Source organism: Oratosquilla oratoria, chromosome 29 (assembly GCF_046742065.1).
Source record: "Oratosquilla oratoria isolate Oo_2021 chromosome 29, ASM4674206v1, whole genome shotgun sequence".
In the NCBI taxonomy this organism is placed as follows: domain Eukaryota; kingdom Metazoa; phylum Arthropoda; class Malacostraca; order Stomatopoda; family Squillidae; genus Oratosquilla; species Oratosquilla oratoria.
The window spans coordinates 27,649,111-27,662,916 of NC_134805.1; the positions used below are offsets into that span (position 1 = coordinate 27,649,111).

At 40.5% G+C, this 13,806-nt stretch overlaps 1 protein-coding gene across 2 annotated transcripts in view; it reads left to right on the top strand.

Moving 5' to 3' along the window:
* LOC143040694 (integrin alpha-8-like) overlaps positions 1-7,361 on the top strand; it is a 59,943-nt gene extending 52,582 nt beyond the window's left edge. For both annotated transcript variants that reach the window (XM_076212009.1, XM_076212010.1), the window contains exons 24-26: positions 712-849; positions 2,022-2,117; positions 6,357-7,361. In XM_076212009.1, the coding sequence (XP_076068124.1) occupies positions 712-849; positions 2,022-2,117; positions 6,357-6,470 (348 nt within the window). In that variant the 3' untranslated portion in view covers positions 6,471-7,361. The remainder of the gene's footprint in view (positions 1-711; positions 850-2,021; positions 2,118-6,356) is intronic.
* Positions 7,362-13,806: the final 6,445 nt, after the last annotated feature.

The following is a 13,806-nucleotide window of genomic DNA, read 5'->3' on the forward strand; positions in this document are numbered from 1 at the left end:
CCTTCACTAACTTCCTTATTCCCTCCTCAGATTCTGCAAAAAGCGCAGTGTCATCAGCAAATAACAACTGGCTTACCTCACACTTTTCTCTACTTTCTTTAACCATCTCCAATCACTGGCCCATTACCCTTGGACCACCCAATCCATGTATAAATTGAAGAGCCAAGGTCACATAACACATCCCTGGTACTCACTCACTCTCTCCATTTCAAATTTTAAGACAGGCTATACTACTCTTGTAAAAAATCTTGACTTCTCTTAACAGCTTTCTTCCTATCCCACATATCTGGAATACCTCCCACAGTGCCTTCCTGTCTACCCTGTCATAAGCCTTTTCCAAATCCATAAAGGCCCAAAAACCATCCTTACCTGGCTTCAAAGACTAAATGACCAATATATTTGCTCCATATTGATGATGCAGGGCATATAATTTTCATCTGCCTAACACACACAACTGACACCATTACAACACTTCTTGTCACTGGGCTCAATAGGCCAATCCAGAAGCGATTGCTGACTGCCTTGAGCTGTAAGTTTCCTATAAGATAAACTCACAATAGTAGAACACTCAAATCTAAATCAATTTGCCTGGCAAATTTGGCTAGAATAAGAACCTAAACATATATCTTGGTTGAAAGGGTTAGAGAAAAAAATATTCTAATCACAACCAACATATAGATATCACATTGTTAATCAAATCCACCATTGCAGTTTCCTGCCAAAATCCACAAGCTGGCCATTACCTCAAGGATGATTCTCAAGGTGACGTCACCCAATGTGTCATCTTGTCCAAAGTGCGACATCAAGGAAACTAATGTCTCAACCTCCTTCATTTTCATCTACCCTACAGTAAGTGTGTGTGTGTATGTCTCCCTAAATGTATGGTTAAAGTCTTTAAAACTCAGGTGTTGATAGACATGTGTCATAAGTTAGTGGAAAGAGAAATTAGCTGAGTTATTGATTTGATAAACAAAATGTGAGATAGTAAAAAAACAAAAAAACAAAAAAAAAAAACAGGGATGTAACATAGAGGGAATGGAAGAAGAAAGGAAGACAATAAATATGGAAGAGTACAACTGGACTACAAGACCAACCACTGAACTCCCTACTCCATCAAACTCCTCCAGACATTAGCATCACAGATTGCATTCGGGTCACTATCCGGTATGAAGTAAAAGTACAAAATAGGTCTGGTGATAGATACAAATTGCCTCTGATGCAACCCTCTCACACAAGACACTGAACACTTCATCTTACACTATCCAACCATTGCTATACCCAGACAACAAGACAATATTTCTTCTTTTAACGACCTGTGGGCCAATTTGGTGGTTGTTGTTGGTTACCTGGGAACTGTGTGTCTCTTACAAGAGACCTGGGGCTATAGATTGTTAGTTGGTAAGAGTGTAGCTTCCTTCTTGTATATTAAACTTAGGTAAAATATAAATATAATTAGGTAAAATAGATGGATGGATAGGGTAAAGGGGGCATTGGGAAAGAGGGAAATGTCTGTTGAGGAAGAAAGGAAGAAGACAGAAGATAGGGGTGAGTGGAGAATGGTTGCGTATGGATGATGTTAGGATGCATGGAAGGGTATGGGTGGTGGATGGGTAGGGGTGAGGGAGTATGTGTGAATGATATTTTAATGCAACCTGAAGGGATTTCTCCTGATCTTCTCTTTTTCTGCATGAGGGGACAGAGAGGGGGGTCGCCGATTAAATGAAGCGGCCTTGCTGTGGATGTGCTGTGTCTTGTTACATTGCTTCTGACCCAGGACAGTGGGTGAGATGCAGGGATGTCCCAAGAAAAGACAGCAGGAGGGGTGGTGAATGGAAGTAGAGTATGTGGGGATGAAATGGGTGGGCATGGATTTATGCCATTGGCTTTGGTTATCTCCCTTGTACAGGGGGAAAAAGCTGTTGGTATATATATGTATGTAAATATACTTTTGAACATTGGGCTTCCATCTGTATTAAGAATTACAAGGAAGTCCCTAACATCATGTTCTCATATTTTCTCAGGGACCTTCACTAGTCTTTCCATTTTGGTGGCTACCCTCACATGCAATCATGATGGCTGTCATGGTGCTTTTGATGATCTTACTCATTTTATACAAGGTATGTTCCTAAGTTTCTGACACCAGAGGATCCAGCCTTCAGCCAAATAATCATCTGGTGTTGGGTGGACAAAATTTATTCAAGTTAATTTGTTGATCTGGTTCTCTTGCAGGAGGTAATCTGTGACCCTCAGGAAGTATGACATGGCCACTGGATGAACTCATAAATCACTCATTGAAGAGATTTTACAGAGCTTATTGAAGTAAATGTTGAACAACATACTATAATGTGCTTTGTGTTTTCTGTATAGAGGTTGGATCTGGGACATGGAATATCGGTTTCAAGGCCAATGCTTTGTTGGTTCTTTTTCAATATGGGGTATTGACCTAAGCATAGGTGTGACAGTGTCACTCTATGTCCTTCCATGCACTTGTTAACCACTTCAATATGAGTCAAATTCTCGCACACAGTATCGGCTGCCATATGTACTACTCACATTATAAAATATAAAGTCATTGGTATATTACTCATTCTCTTTTACTCTGAGAAATAATACAGAGAAAACATGATCAAACCAGTTCACAGAATCTAGGGGTGTAGAAGAGAAGAAGCAGGCATTCATAGATTGGCTACAAATTAGGATGAGGGAATTGTATGAGAGGTATAGAGTAAAGAGAGAGGAAGTTAAGTATAAGATAAAGGCAGCAAAGAGGAGAGCAGATGTGAAATGGGGAAAGAGTATGACAGAAAATTTTGAAAGTAATAAAAAGATGTTTTGGAAGAAAATTAAAAGAGGAAGAGGAGGCAAATCAAATAGAGAAGAAAAGGTAAAAGGTGCAGATGGAGAGAAGATAATGGAAGAGAAGGCAGTGAGAGGAAGGTGGGCAGAGTATTTTAGGGAGTTACTAAATGTGAAGGAGGATAGGGAGGGAAAGGTAGTTGTAGTGAGGAAAATGGAGGAGAAATAGGGAAGGATGAAGTGAAAGCAACTGTTAAGATGATGAGAGCAGGTAAGGCACCTGGTCTGGATGGATGCCATGCAGAATATCTGAAGAAAGGAGGTACAGTTATGGTGGACTGGCTGGTGAGGTTATTTAATGTTTGTTTAAGAGAAGGTACAGTGCTGGAGGACTGGAGGAATGCCTGTATAGTTCCGCTTTACAAAGGAAAGGGGGACAAGTGTGAGTGTAGTGGTTACAGAGGGATCAGCTTGTTGAGTGTAGTTGGGAAGGCTTATGGGAGGGTCTTGATTGAGAGGATTAGGAGAGGAACAGAGGGAGTAATTGGTGAAGAACAGTGTGGTTTTAGGACAAGTAGGGGATGTGTAGATCAGATTTTTGTGGTAAGACAGATATATGAGAAAGCTATAGGAAAAGGTAAGGATGCTTTTTGGGTTTTTATGGATCTGGAAAAGGCTTACAACAAGGTAGACAGGAAGGCACTGTGGCAGGTACTGCAGATATATGGGATAGGAGGAAAGCTGTTAAGAGTAGTCAAGAGTTTTTATGAGAGTAGTAGATTTAATGAAGCGGCCTTGCTGTGGATGTGCTGTGTCTTGCGACACTGCTTCTGACCCAGGGCAGTGGACAAGGTGCAGGGATGACCTGTCATCCAGGAGGTGCTAAGATAAGAGGGAGGGTGGAGGGGTGTGGAGCATATTCAGGGATGGAATGGATGGGAATGATTTTATGCCTTTCCCTTTTTGGCTGCCTCCCTTGTAAGGGGGAAAAAGCCTTGGCATATGTATATAGTACAGCTTGCATTAGGATTAGAAATGGAGAGAGTGAATGGTTTGAGGTAAAGGTGAGACTTAGTCAGGGATGTGTTATGTCGCTGTGGCTATTCAATCTTTACATGGATGGGGTGGTGCGAGCGGTGAATGCAAGGGTAGTGGGTCAAGGGTTGGAGATGATTAAAGAAAATGGAGAAAAGTAGGAGGTGAGCCAGCTGTTGTTTGCTGACGACACTGCGCTTGTGGCAGAATCAGAGGAGGGATTGAGGAAGTTAGTGAGAGAGTTTGAGAAGGTGTGTGAAAGAAGGAAGCTGAAGATAAATGTGGGCAAAAGTAAGGTGATGAGATGTACAAGGGGAGAGAGTGACAGTAGGCTGGAAGTGAGCATTAAGGGTGAGAAACTGGAAGTGGATAGTTTCAGACACTTGGGTGCGAATGTGACATGAAAGGGAGGAGTGGGGCTGGAGGTAGAATTAGATTGAGAGAAGTGAGTAAATGCCTTGGTGGATTAAAAAGCGTAAAGGGAGTTGGGAGATAGGGTTGATGAAAGAGTATTAGGATGGTTTGGACACATGGAAAGAATGAGTGAAGAAAAATTAGTAAAAGAAGTGTGGAAGGCAGAGGTGGAAGGAGTGAATATGAGGGGGCATCCTAGGATGAGATGGATGGATGGGGTGAAAGGGGCTTTACAGAAGAGAGGAATGTCTGTAGAGGAAGGATGGGAGAGGACAGAGGATAAGGGTAAATGGAGAAGGGTTGTGTATAGATGAGACTGTGATGTATGAGGGGGAGTGGGTAGGGGATGGGGGGTGAGGAAATATGTATGAGGAAAAACTTGACGCAGCCCGAAGGGATTTCTCCCCGTCTTCTCCTTTTCTGCATGAGGGGACGGAGAGGGGGGTCACCAAATTTATGAAGCGACCTTGCTGTGGATGTGCTGTGTCTTGCAACACTGCTTCTGACCCAGGGCAGTGGACAGGATGCAGGGATGACCCGTTATCCAGGAGGTGCCAAAATAGGAGGGTGGAGGCAAGTGGAATATATGGGAAATGAAATGGGTGGGAGTGGTTTCTATGCCTTTTTCTTTTTGGCTATCCCCTGTGTAAGGAGGAAAAAGTCTTTGGTATATGTATGTATATGTATATGTATATATATATATATATATATATATATATATATATATATATATATATATATATATATATATAATCAAGATGCTGACATTGGCATCCTCATGTATCTACTCACACCTCATGACACCTATGGAGGCATTATTGTACTGAAGTGGTTAATAGCCACCTTCATGCATCCATGCAAATGTAAGAATACTTGGAAGAGCTCAAAAGGCAGTATGGCCCAAAATGAAACAAATACATGAATTCAAATCTAGGTATGATAAATGGAGAATAAGGAGATATAGCCCAAGTTGGAACCATACATGGATGTGAAGATAGGTATGATAATTGTAGAGTAAGAGACAGGACCCCATAAGTACTCCTCCTTTCCTGTATACAGTACTACCTCTCATTAATGGATGTTAATTAGCTATGTTTGCGGTGTTTTCGCTGTGTTTTCGGTGTTTTTGGTGCTGTTGTTTAGTGCATGCAATCATTATGCCACCCAAAAACCACTCCAAATCAACGGATTATTCACATCAATGGACACTGTTACCCCCCTTTTAATCCTTTAATGAGAGGTAGTGCTGTACTGCAATTTGGTAAATACCATATGACCCAGCTGCATCTATCACGTAGATGACACAAAGCACATTGCTCAACACATACTATTTTCAGAAAGCAATACATAAGCATTTCTCAAAGTAACCTATGGGTGAGCTTGGTGACCATGGGGCTATAGGTTTCCTTTAAAAGAGACCCAAAGCCACAGATAGAATGATCAATTCATTGTATGTACAGACGCTCCTCAACTTACGTTTTAGTTACGTTCCGAACGGCCGAACGTAAGTTGAAAATGAACGTAAGTTGAAAATGAACGTAAGTTGTTACTGTACTATATCCGTAAATTCTATTACCTTATCTTACAAAACACCCTTAAATCATTAATTATACACATAACATTGTAAAATAATAACATTAATTTCAAATAAATTAAATTCAAGCAACATAAATTGAGATGGTGGAGGAGGAGGGGAGGAGGAGGAGGCAAGGCACTTTCAGTCTGTCGTTTGTGCAATGTAAACAATGGACGCAGCATCATGCGTAAGTATAGTTTGAACTATGGAGAGTGCGCTAAATTAAAAAATTCACTCAATTTTTTTTTTTACAATTTTTTTTTTTAGTCAGTTCAAACGTAAAATCGAAAAAACGTAAAACGAATGAACGTAAGTAGAGGAGCGTCTGTACTTGCTTAATCACCTGCTGATTTATTTACACATTTACTAATTGTACTGTATTCATTTGTTCATCATACTTTTATTTACTTATTTGTTTACTCTTGTGTTTTCCCACATACTTATAAAAAGGTCCTCATGCCTTGTCACTTTGCAAAGCAGTTAACAGTTAAGAAGCTGAAAAATAATTATGAATTTATTTATTCATTCTAATCAGCTCAACTTCTTCAAGAGGAAGCGCCCACCTCAAAAGCCGAAGACAGAAGACCCACAGCCTGATGCAGAATTGAAGGAATGGGAACATTATAGTATTGATGAAGAATATATGTAATCTAATTGTAACTTAATAACTGTTGTAAATTACCACACTCAAATAGTCCCTATGTTCCTATACTTTCTATGAATCCCTGAAATACTCAACTCATCTTCCCCATACTGCCTTCATTTCCATTAACACCTGACCATCAGCACCTTTTACCTACTCTCTGCCAGACTCACTTCCTCACTCTTTCCACTTCCTTTCAAAACATCTATTCATTCTTTCCAAAAATCTCTGTCAAACATGTGCTGAACCTTAAATCTGCTCTCATTTTAGCCACACTCACCTTGCATTTTGCTTCCACCCATTTCTGTATCTCTCACTCCATTTAATTTCTAGTTTCTTCAATTCTTCCTATATTTGCATGCAGCACAAGCTGATAGATTATTTATCATTCTGCACAACTTTGTATAACTGAATGTAGAATATGTTTTAATACTAGGGAGTGGGAGGGGGATTGGGGGGTGTGGGAGTATGTATGAAAAATAAATAGAGGCAGCCTAAAGGGATTTCTCCCCATCTTCTCCTTTTCTGCATGAGGGGACAGAGAGGAGGGGGAGTCGCTGAATTAATGAAGTGGTCTTGCTTGTGGATGTGCTGTGTCTTGCGGCATTGCTTTTGACCAAGGGCAGTGGACACGATGCAGGGATGACCCATCATCCAGGAGGTGCCAAGATAAGCGGGAGAGAAGAGGGTAGAGGGATGTGGAGTATGTAGGGGATGAAATGGGTGGGAGAGATTTCTATGCCTTTGTCTTTTGGCTACTCCCCATGTAAAGGGGAAAAAGCCTTTGGTATATGTATGTATGTATGTACTGGGTCTTAATTCATTTTATAATTGCTGACAAAATAATGATGGATTCTGTACTGATTCATAAGAATTCTTATATCTCAAGCATCGCAACCAGGCATTTCATTAACCTTAAATTTGGCAGTATTTTCAGTGATCATAGTCACAAAACAAAACAGATTTGGTATAATAACATTGTTACTGGGCCCAGAGAGATGAACAAGATAGTCTGGTGGCAACCTGGGTGATAGAGATACCACAGCAGAAATGATTACAATCCAGATACAAATAAACAAAATGACAAACAATATCACAAACATCCTCACATTACAACACCCCAACTCCAGGCTCCCAATAACCTAACAAGCTATATACTGGCAACTGACCTGAACATACACCACTCAGTATAGCTGCAAACAGCTGATCAAAGAGGAACCAAAATATTAAAACATCTTCTCAAACTAAGCACACTTAACTCCAGCAAATACCTCATTTGATAACCTCCCCAACACAATCAACAAGGAACCTCTTCAAACACATTATGCTTGCCTTCACATATAACATGAAAAGCCATTCACAATCTCCCCTCATATCACTTAACTGTAAATGCCACCATAAAACTTGATAAAAAAATAATCCAGGCATATACAAGGTGGAACGCTCACCATGTCCTGTCTCCTACTTTTTAATTCATTATACCTAGCTTTAATATCATGTATAGTTCCAATTTTGTTTATATACTTATTTTGTAGTCATCATATTTATATGTATTGTTCCAGCAGGGGTTATATCTCCTGAGCCATTCTGTTTGCCCAATGTTGTATATTTACCTAATCATAATATTTGGCCTTCATAAATAAAAACAGTAATGATTTTGGTTGTCCAAATTTATGACGAGTTTAACTGATTAAAGTGAGGGAAACATGCGCAGTGCTGTCAGCCTTAATCTCTCCCTCATACCTATCTTGGCAAGACTGAGTCAAAACGATTGGTAATTGGTTGGGATTGGGATGGCTAACAACGTTTTCGTGTCTTGCTGTACCCTATTTTGCGTTCCACAACGCTTTTCTGTTTGGACTTTTGAATTAATCTAGTGGTTTCGTCAGCGCAGTCCAACGAAGACAGGCTTCTCACGCAAGGAAGACACTATAGTAGCTATCTTTGGCCTAGGTGACATGCTCACGGACAATAGAGTGGTGGGAGGGGTTGTCCAAATCGTCGTGCAAACTAAAAGGACTTGCCCATCGTCCTTTACCTAGTTATATTGAACAGGAAAATATAATTTTTTTTTTTTTTTTACTACTATTACAAAGCTGCGGGCTTTGCCTCCAGCTTGGCTGCGCAAACAGCGGCCTATGGCCGCAGCGCTCCGCGCTCTAATCCCACAACAGGGAATCTGTGCTGGGGATCCCGTGTTGGGGTTCCGCCCCAAGGCCGAGGCCGAACCCAAGGGACATTTTTTCCTGGTCAGTTCAAGGGAACATGGCAACCACTGAGGACTTGCGACCTTTGAGGACTTGTTACCTTGGAGGACTTGTTACCTTGGAGGACTTGTTACCTTGGAGGACTTATTACCTTGGAGGATTTATTACCTTCGAGGATTTACAGCTGCTGAATCCTCGGGCATTTCGATGGTTAACTTGTCTCGTATGCTTACAGGGGTGTGTCCGCAAATGGTAATGAGGCTACCCAAATTACGGAAAGTTTATTTTTAATTGTACTAAACCTACCCTGAAATTCATGTATGTTAACAAACTGGATTTCAACACCTTATTCACCAGTTACTATACTTCAAAAATAGTGGGCGTAAAATTTGAAAATTATCTCACCAGTTATAATCTAAAATATATTATGAAGTCACGTTCGAGCGAAATAAACGTAAATGCGGCATTGGCTGACATGTTTACAATTTTCGGAGGCATGATCTGAAGATCCTGTATTCTTTTAAACAAGAGCGAGCATATATTCTGAAGAAGACCTCATCAAGCTTAGTACGCAATATACTAGAAAGTTAGTGTTAATATTGTACATGCGTAGTGATGTAGAAAAACAAAACGAATTGAGTGCAAGCGATTATATAAACAAATTTTGGAGGCTTGGTCAGACTACACAACAGACATTCTGAAATTCAAGGCTCGAGGTGTGAACTTTTAATCTAAATGTTGAATACTGAAAAAATAATTATACTATTTGAAATCGTATTCAAAGATGCAGATGCAGTCAGTCTACCTTTCAATAAAAATAAAAGGTATAAACATATATCCCGTAGCACATCAAGACAATTCAATGGAATGCACAAGCTCATGATTATGAACACTATTTCGAATTACAATAACAAACATGATCATGCATATGTTCCACAATATCTCAAATTTTGAGTGAGCACTTGTTACAAACTGCGCTGAATGGCCTACTAGCGCTTGGCTTTCAAGCCAAAAATTTCATAAATCAACTTGTTACAAACGTAAATATTGCAAAATATAAGGCAAGATCAAAGAGAGCATGTGATAGTTACCACCGTTTTCAGAATGCAAGAACCGTTTTCTTTGAGATTTGGTACTTGAGAGAAAATACAATTTGGAACGGGTGACCCAAGTATTTTATGGAACATAATCTGCTAATGATGTTGTATTCACTGGAGAGTTTCAAGGTCTGTTTTTGAGATCTTGTTTCAAGTTTCTTGCAGTCTTTTGTTCAAGGATTCTTGAACAAAATATAATTTCATGTTAACTTTCCTCTCGACATTTTCCGAAATCTTCTTCGAGAGTCACACACAAAGTCCAAAGCGATCCGCCGTCGCTCCGCGCCGTCACTGAAATCATGGTAACGTTTTTTTATTACGTAATTTACGGTTTGGGAGCATTAATTGTTTGGTTAGATTATATTATTAGGATAAAAATATTACTATGACCTGAGCGACGGCGTGAGCCTAAGTGACAGCGCAGAGATGATGGAGCACCCCGGACCCCCACCAATCAGCGCGGGGGTGGGGTGGGGGAGTTCTACAATTTATCCTACAATTCTTTACGAGCGGGTTCCTCCCCAACTTTTTGACTATGAAATCGAAAAAAAAAAATTAGTAACATGGGTAACCACCGATGTTTCTATCCTTTAGTGTGACGTCATATGTAAACAAACATGGCGGAAGGATCGAGATGTGTTGTAAAATTTATCCGTAATTTTTTTTTTAACCCTTTTGCTAGGCAGGAAGTTCGACTCGTTGAAATTGAAATTGTCTGATGGCAGTCAGAACAACTGTGTAGGTTTCTAAATTATTTTCTGAGCAGAATTTTAGTATTGTTGATCATCATGCTGCCCGTGAAACCCATGGCAGAGCATTTGTTAAATATATATATATATATATATATATATATATATATATATATATATATATATATATATATATATATATATATATATATATATATATATATATATATAAGTAAATGGATGAGTAGATGAATGAATAAATTAATAAATAAATTAATAAATAGATAAATAAGTGATGATATGGTTTAACGTCTAACACTCCCCTATCGGGAGGCTGTGACAGTGCCTCTTACAGACGACTTTGTAGCGTGGAATTTAATGAACTATGGCCTTGGTTCAACTTGACCGGTGGCAGGGTTTGGACCGCCATCACCTTGGTCTTTACCACAAATGACGACGTTCTATACCGCTCGGCCAGCGAGCTTCCTGATAAATAAGTAAACAAATAAATAACAAAGGATTACATAGGCGGAGCATGCCGACAGGAGACCTTTTGGTCTATAACTAGGTCGGGTGAGAAAAAAAATAATTATGATAAATAAAATATATGTATATATATATACATATATATATATGTATATGTATATGTATATATAAATATATGATGAAATAAATAATAATAAATAAAATCAATAAACGCATAGGTATAGTTAAATAGGAAACAAACATATAATTAGGAAATAATAATTGATAAAAAAAAAAGTAGTTGATGTCAGTTCAATGCAATGGCTCTGCAGAACCCGTTCCGGTCAGATGGTGGGCTGAGCTTGTATGCAACAGGTGCGAGATTGTCCAGCTGTAGCTTGTCCAGCAGTAGACTGTCCAGCTGTAGACTGTCCAGCTATAGGTTGTCCAGCTGTAGATTGTTCAGCTGTAGACTATCCAGCTGTAGACTGTCCAGCCATAGATTGTCCAGCTGTAGACTATCCAGCTGTAGAATGTCCAACTGTAGATTGTCCAACTATAGATTGTCCAGCTGTAGACCGTCCAGCTGTGCACTGTCCAGCTATAGATTGTCCAGCTGTAGATTGTTCAGCTTTAGACTATCCAGCTGTAGAATGTCCAACTGTAGACTGTCCAACTGTAGATTGTCTAGCTGTAGACTGCCCAACTGTAGACTGTCCAGCTGTAGACTGTCTAGCTGTAGATTGTCCAGCTGTAGATTGTCCAACTGTAGAATGTCCAGCTGTAGATTGTTCAGCTGTAGAATGTCCGGCTGTAGATTGTCCAGCTGTAGACTGTCCACCTGTAGACTGTCCAGTAGTAGACTGTCCAGCTGTAGACTGTCCAGCTGTAGACGGTCCAGCTGTAGACTGTCCAGCTGTAGACTGTCCAGCTGTAGACTATCCAGCTGTGGACTGTCCAGCTGTAGACTGTCTAGCTGTAGACTGTCCAGCTGTAGACTGTCCAGCTGTAGACTGTCCACTTGTAGACTATCCAGCTGTAGACTGTCCAGCTGTAGACTGTCCAGCTGTAGACTATCCAGCAGTAGACTGTCCAGCTGTAGACTGTCTAGCTGTAGACTGTCTAGCTCTAGATTGTCCAGCTGTAGATTGTCCAACTGTAGAATATCCAGCTGTAGAATGTCCAGCTGTAGATTGTCTAACTGTAGAATGTCCAACTGTAGATTGTCCAGCTGTAAACTGTCCTACTATAGACTGTCCAGCTGTAGACTGTCCAGCTGTAGACTGTCCACCTGTAGACTGTTCAGCTGTAGATTGTCCAGCTGTAGACTATCCAGCTGTAGACTGTCCAGCTGTAGACTGTCCAGCTGTAGACTGTCCAGCTGCAGACTGTCCAGCTGTAGACTGTCCAGCTGTAGACTGCCAAGCTGTAGATTGTCCAGCTGTAGTTTGTCCAGCTGAAGATTCTCCAGCTGTAGACTATGCAGCTGTAGACTGTCCAGCTGTAATTGTCCAACTGTAGGATGTCTAGATGTAGACTGTCCAGCTGTAGACTGTCCAGCTGTAATTGTCCAACTGTAGGATGTCTAGATGTAGACTGTCCAGCTGTAGACTGTCCAGCTGTAGATTGTCCAGCTGTAGATTGTCCAGGATGTAGCAGGTATTTGACTTAAGGTGGCGGCATACTAGGAATTTCTCACTAGCATGCTACTTGGTTTTGCTATTCAGTTTGAGTTGAAACGACTTCGGTGTCGATCTTTTTTTTTTTCAAATGTCCAAATCTCAAATTACTCTTGCGTCGTATAGTTAGAAGCTCAATGACGAGCTAGGAGATGTTAAACACATTCTTGAGACGTTCTTACGGAAATCTAGAATTTTGTAACCGAAGTCGTTGCTACTCAAACCAAGTAGCCTTCAACGTTGATGAGTTAATAATTCACAATAGTCCTGGATTACGTGTTGGTCTCGTGACCGACAGTCATTACCCTCCTGGATGAGAGCTCGGAGATCATATATTGCCCGATTTATGGGTAATCCTGTGATCTTACACACATTCACACAACCAAACTTGTAAATGTGTGTGTGTGTGTGTGTGTGAGATTCACCATGGTCTTGGATCACGTGTTGGACTCGTGATCGACAGTTATTAACCTCCCGGATGAGAGCTCAGAGCTCGTATGACCGAGCTATGGGTAATATTGTGACCTTACACGCACACACACCCCTAAGTCCCCGCCCACGAGAGTTGGAGTAACAACCTGCAGCGCAGCGATACTGATTTTTTTTCAGCCCTGGGCGAGATTCGAACCCGGACTGCCGTAGTGGCAGGCGAGAACTCTCACCACTGCTCCACGAGGTTATGTGTGTGTGAATTTACATAATCATACTAAATAGGAAAGACTTTATGATCGTGGAGTTCCGTCTCTTCTCTAGCTACCATATCTGGTTCTAAATTCCAAGGTCTAAATATACAGGTCAGACCGTTTGAATTATTGTGCGCAGCTTCTGACGTCATTAGGCTGGGTCCGTTTTCTCTTTGTGAAACACTGAAGAAAACTGTGAAACGCCAAGGAAGACAGGAACTATAATATTTTATATATTATATATATATATATATTATATATATATATTATATATTCATATATATAGACAGGAACTATAATATTTTATATATATTTATATATAATATTTGTCAGAATATAATCTAATTGCGTGGAGCGGTGCGAGCGAAGGCAACGACATTCCCGAACGACGCACCAGCTTCAACTGACAGCTATAGGACCCGCGAACCCCACTTTGAACAGCCAGGTGACGTTCACGGGCCCGCTGCGCCAACTCCCTCGAAATTCGGTCGGAAGTGGTTAGACCTTATATCCTTAGATCTT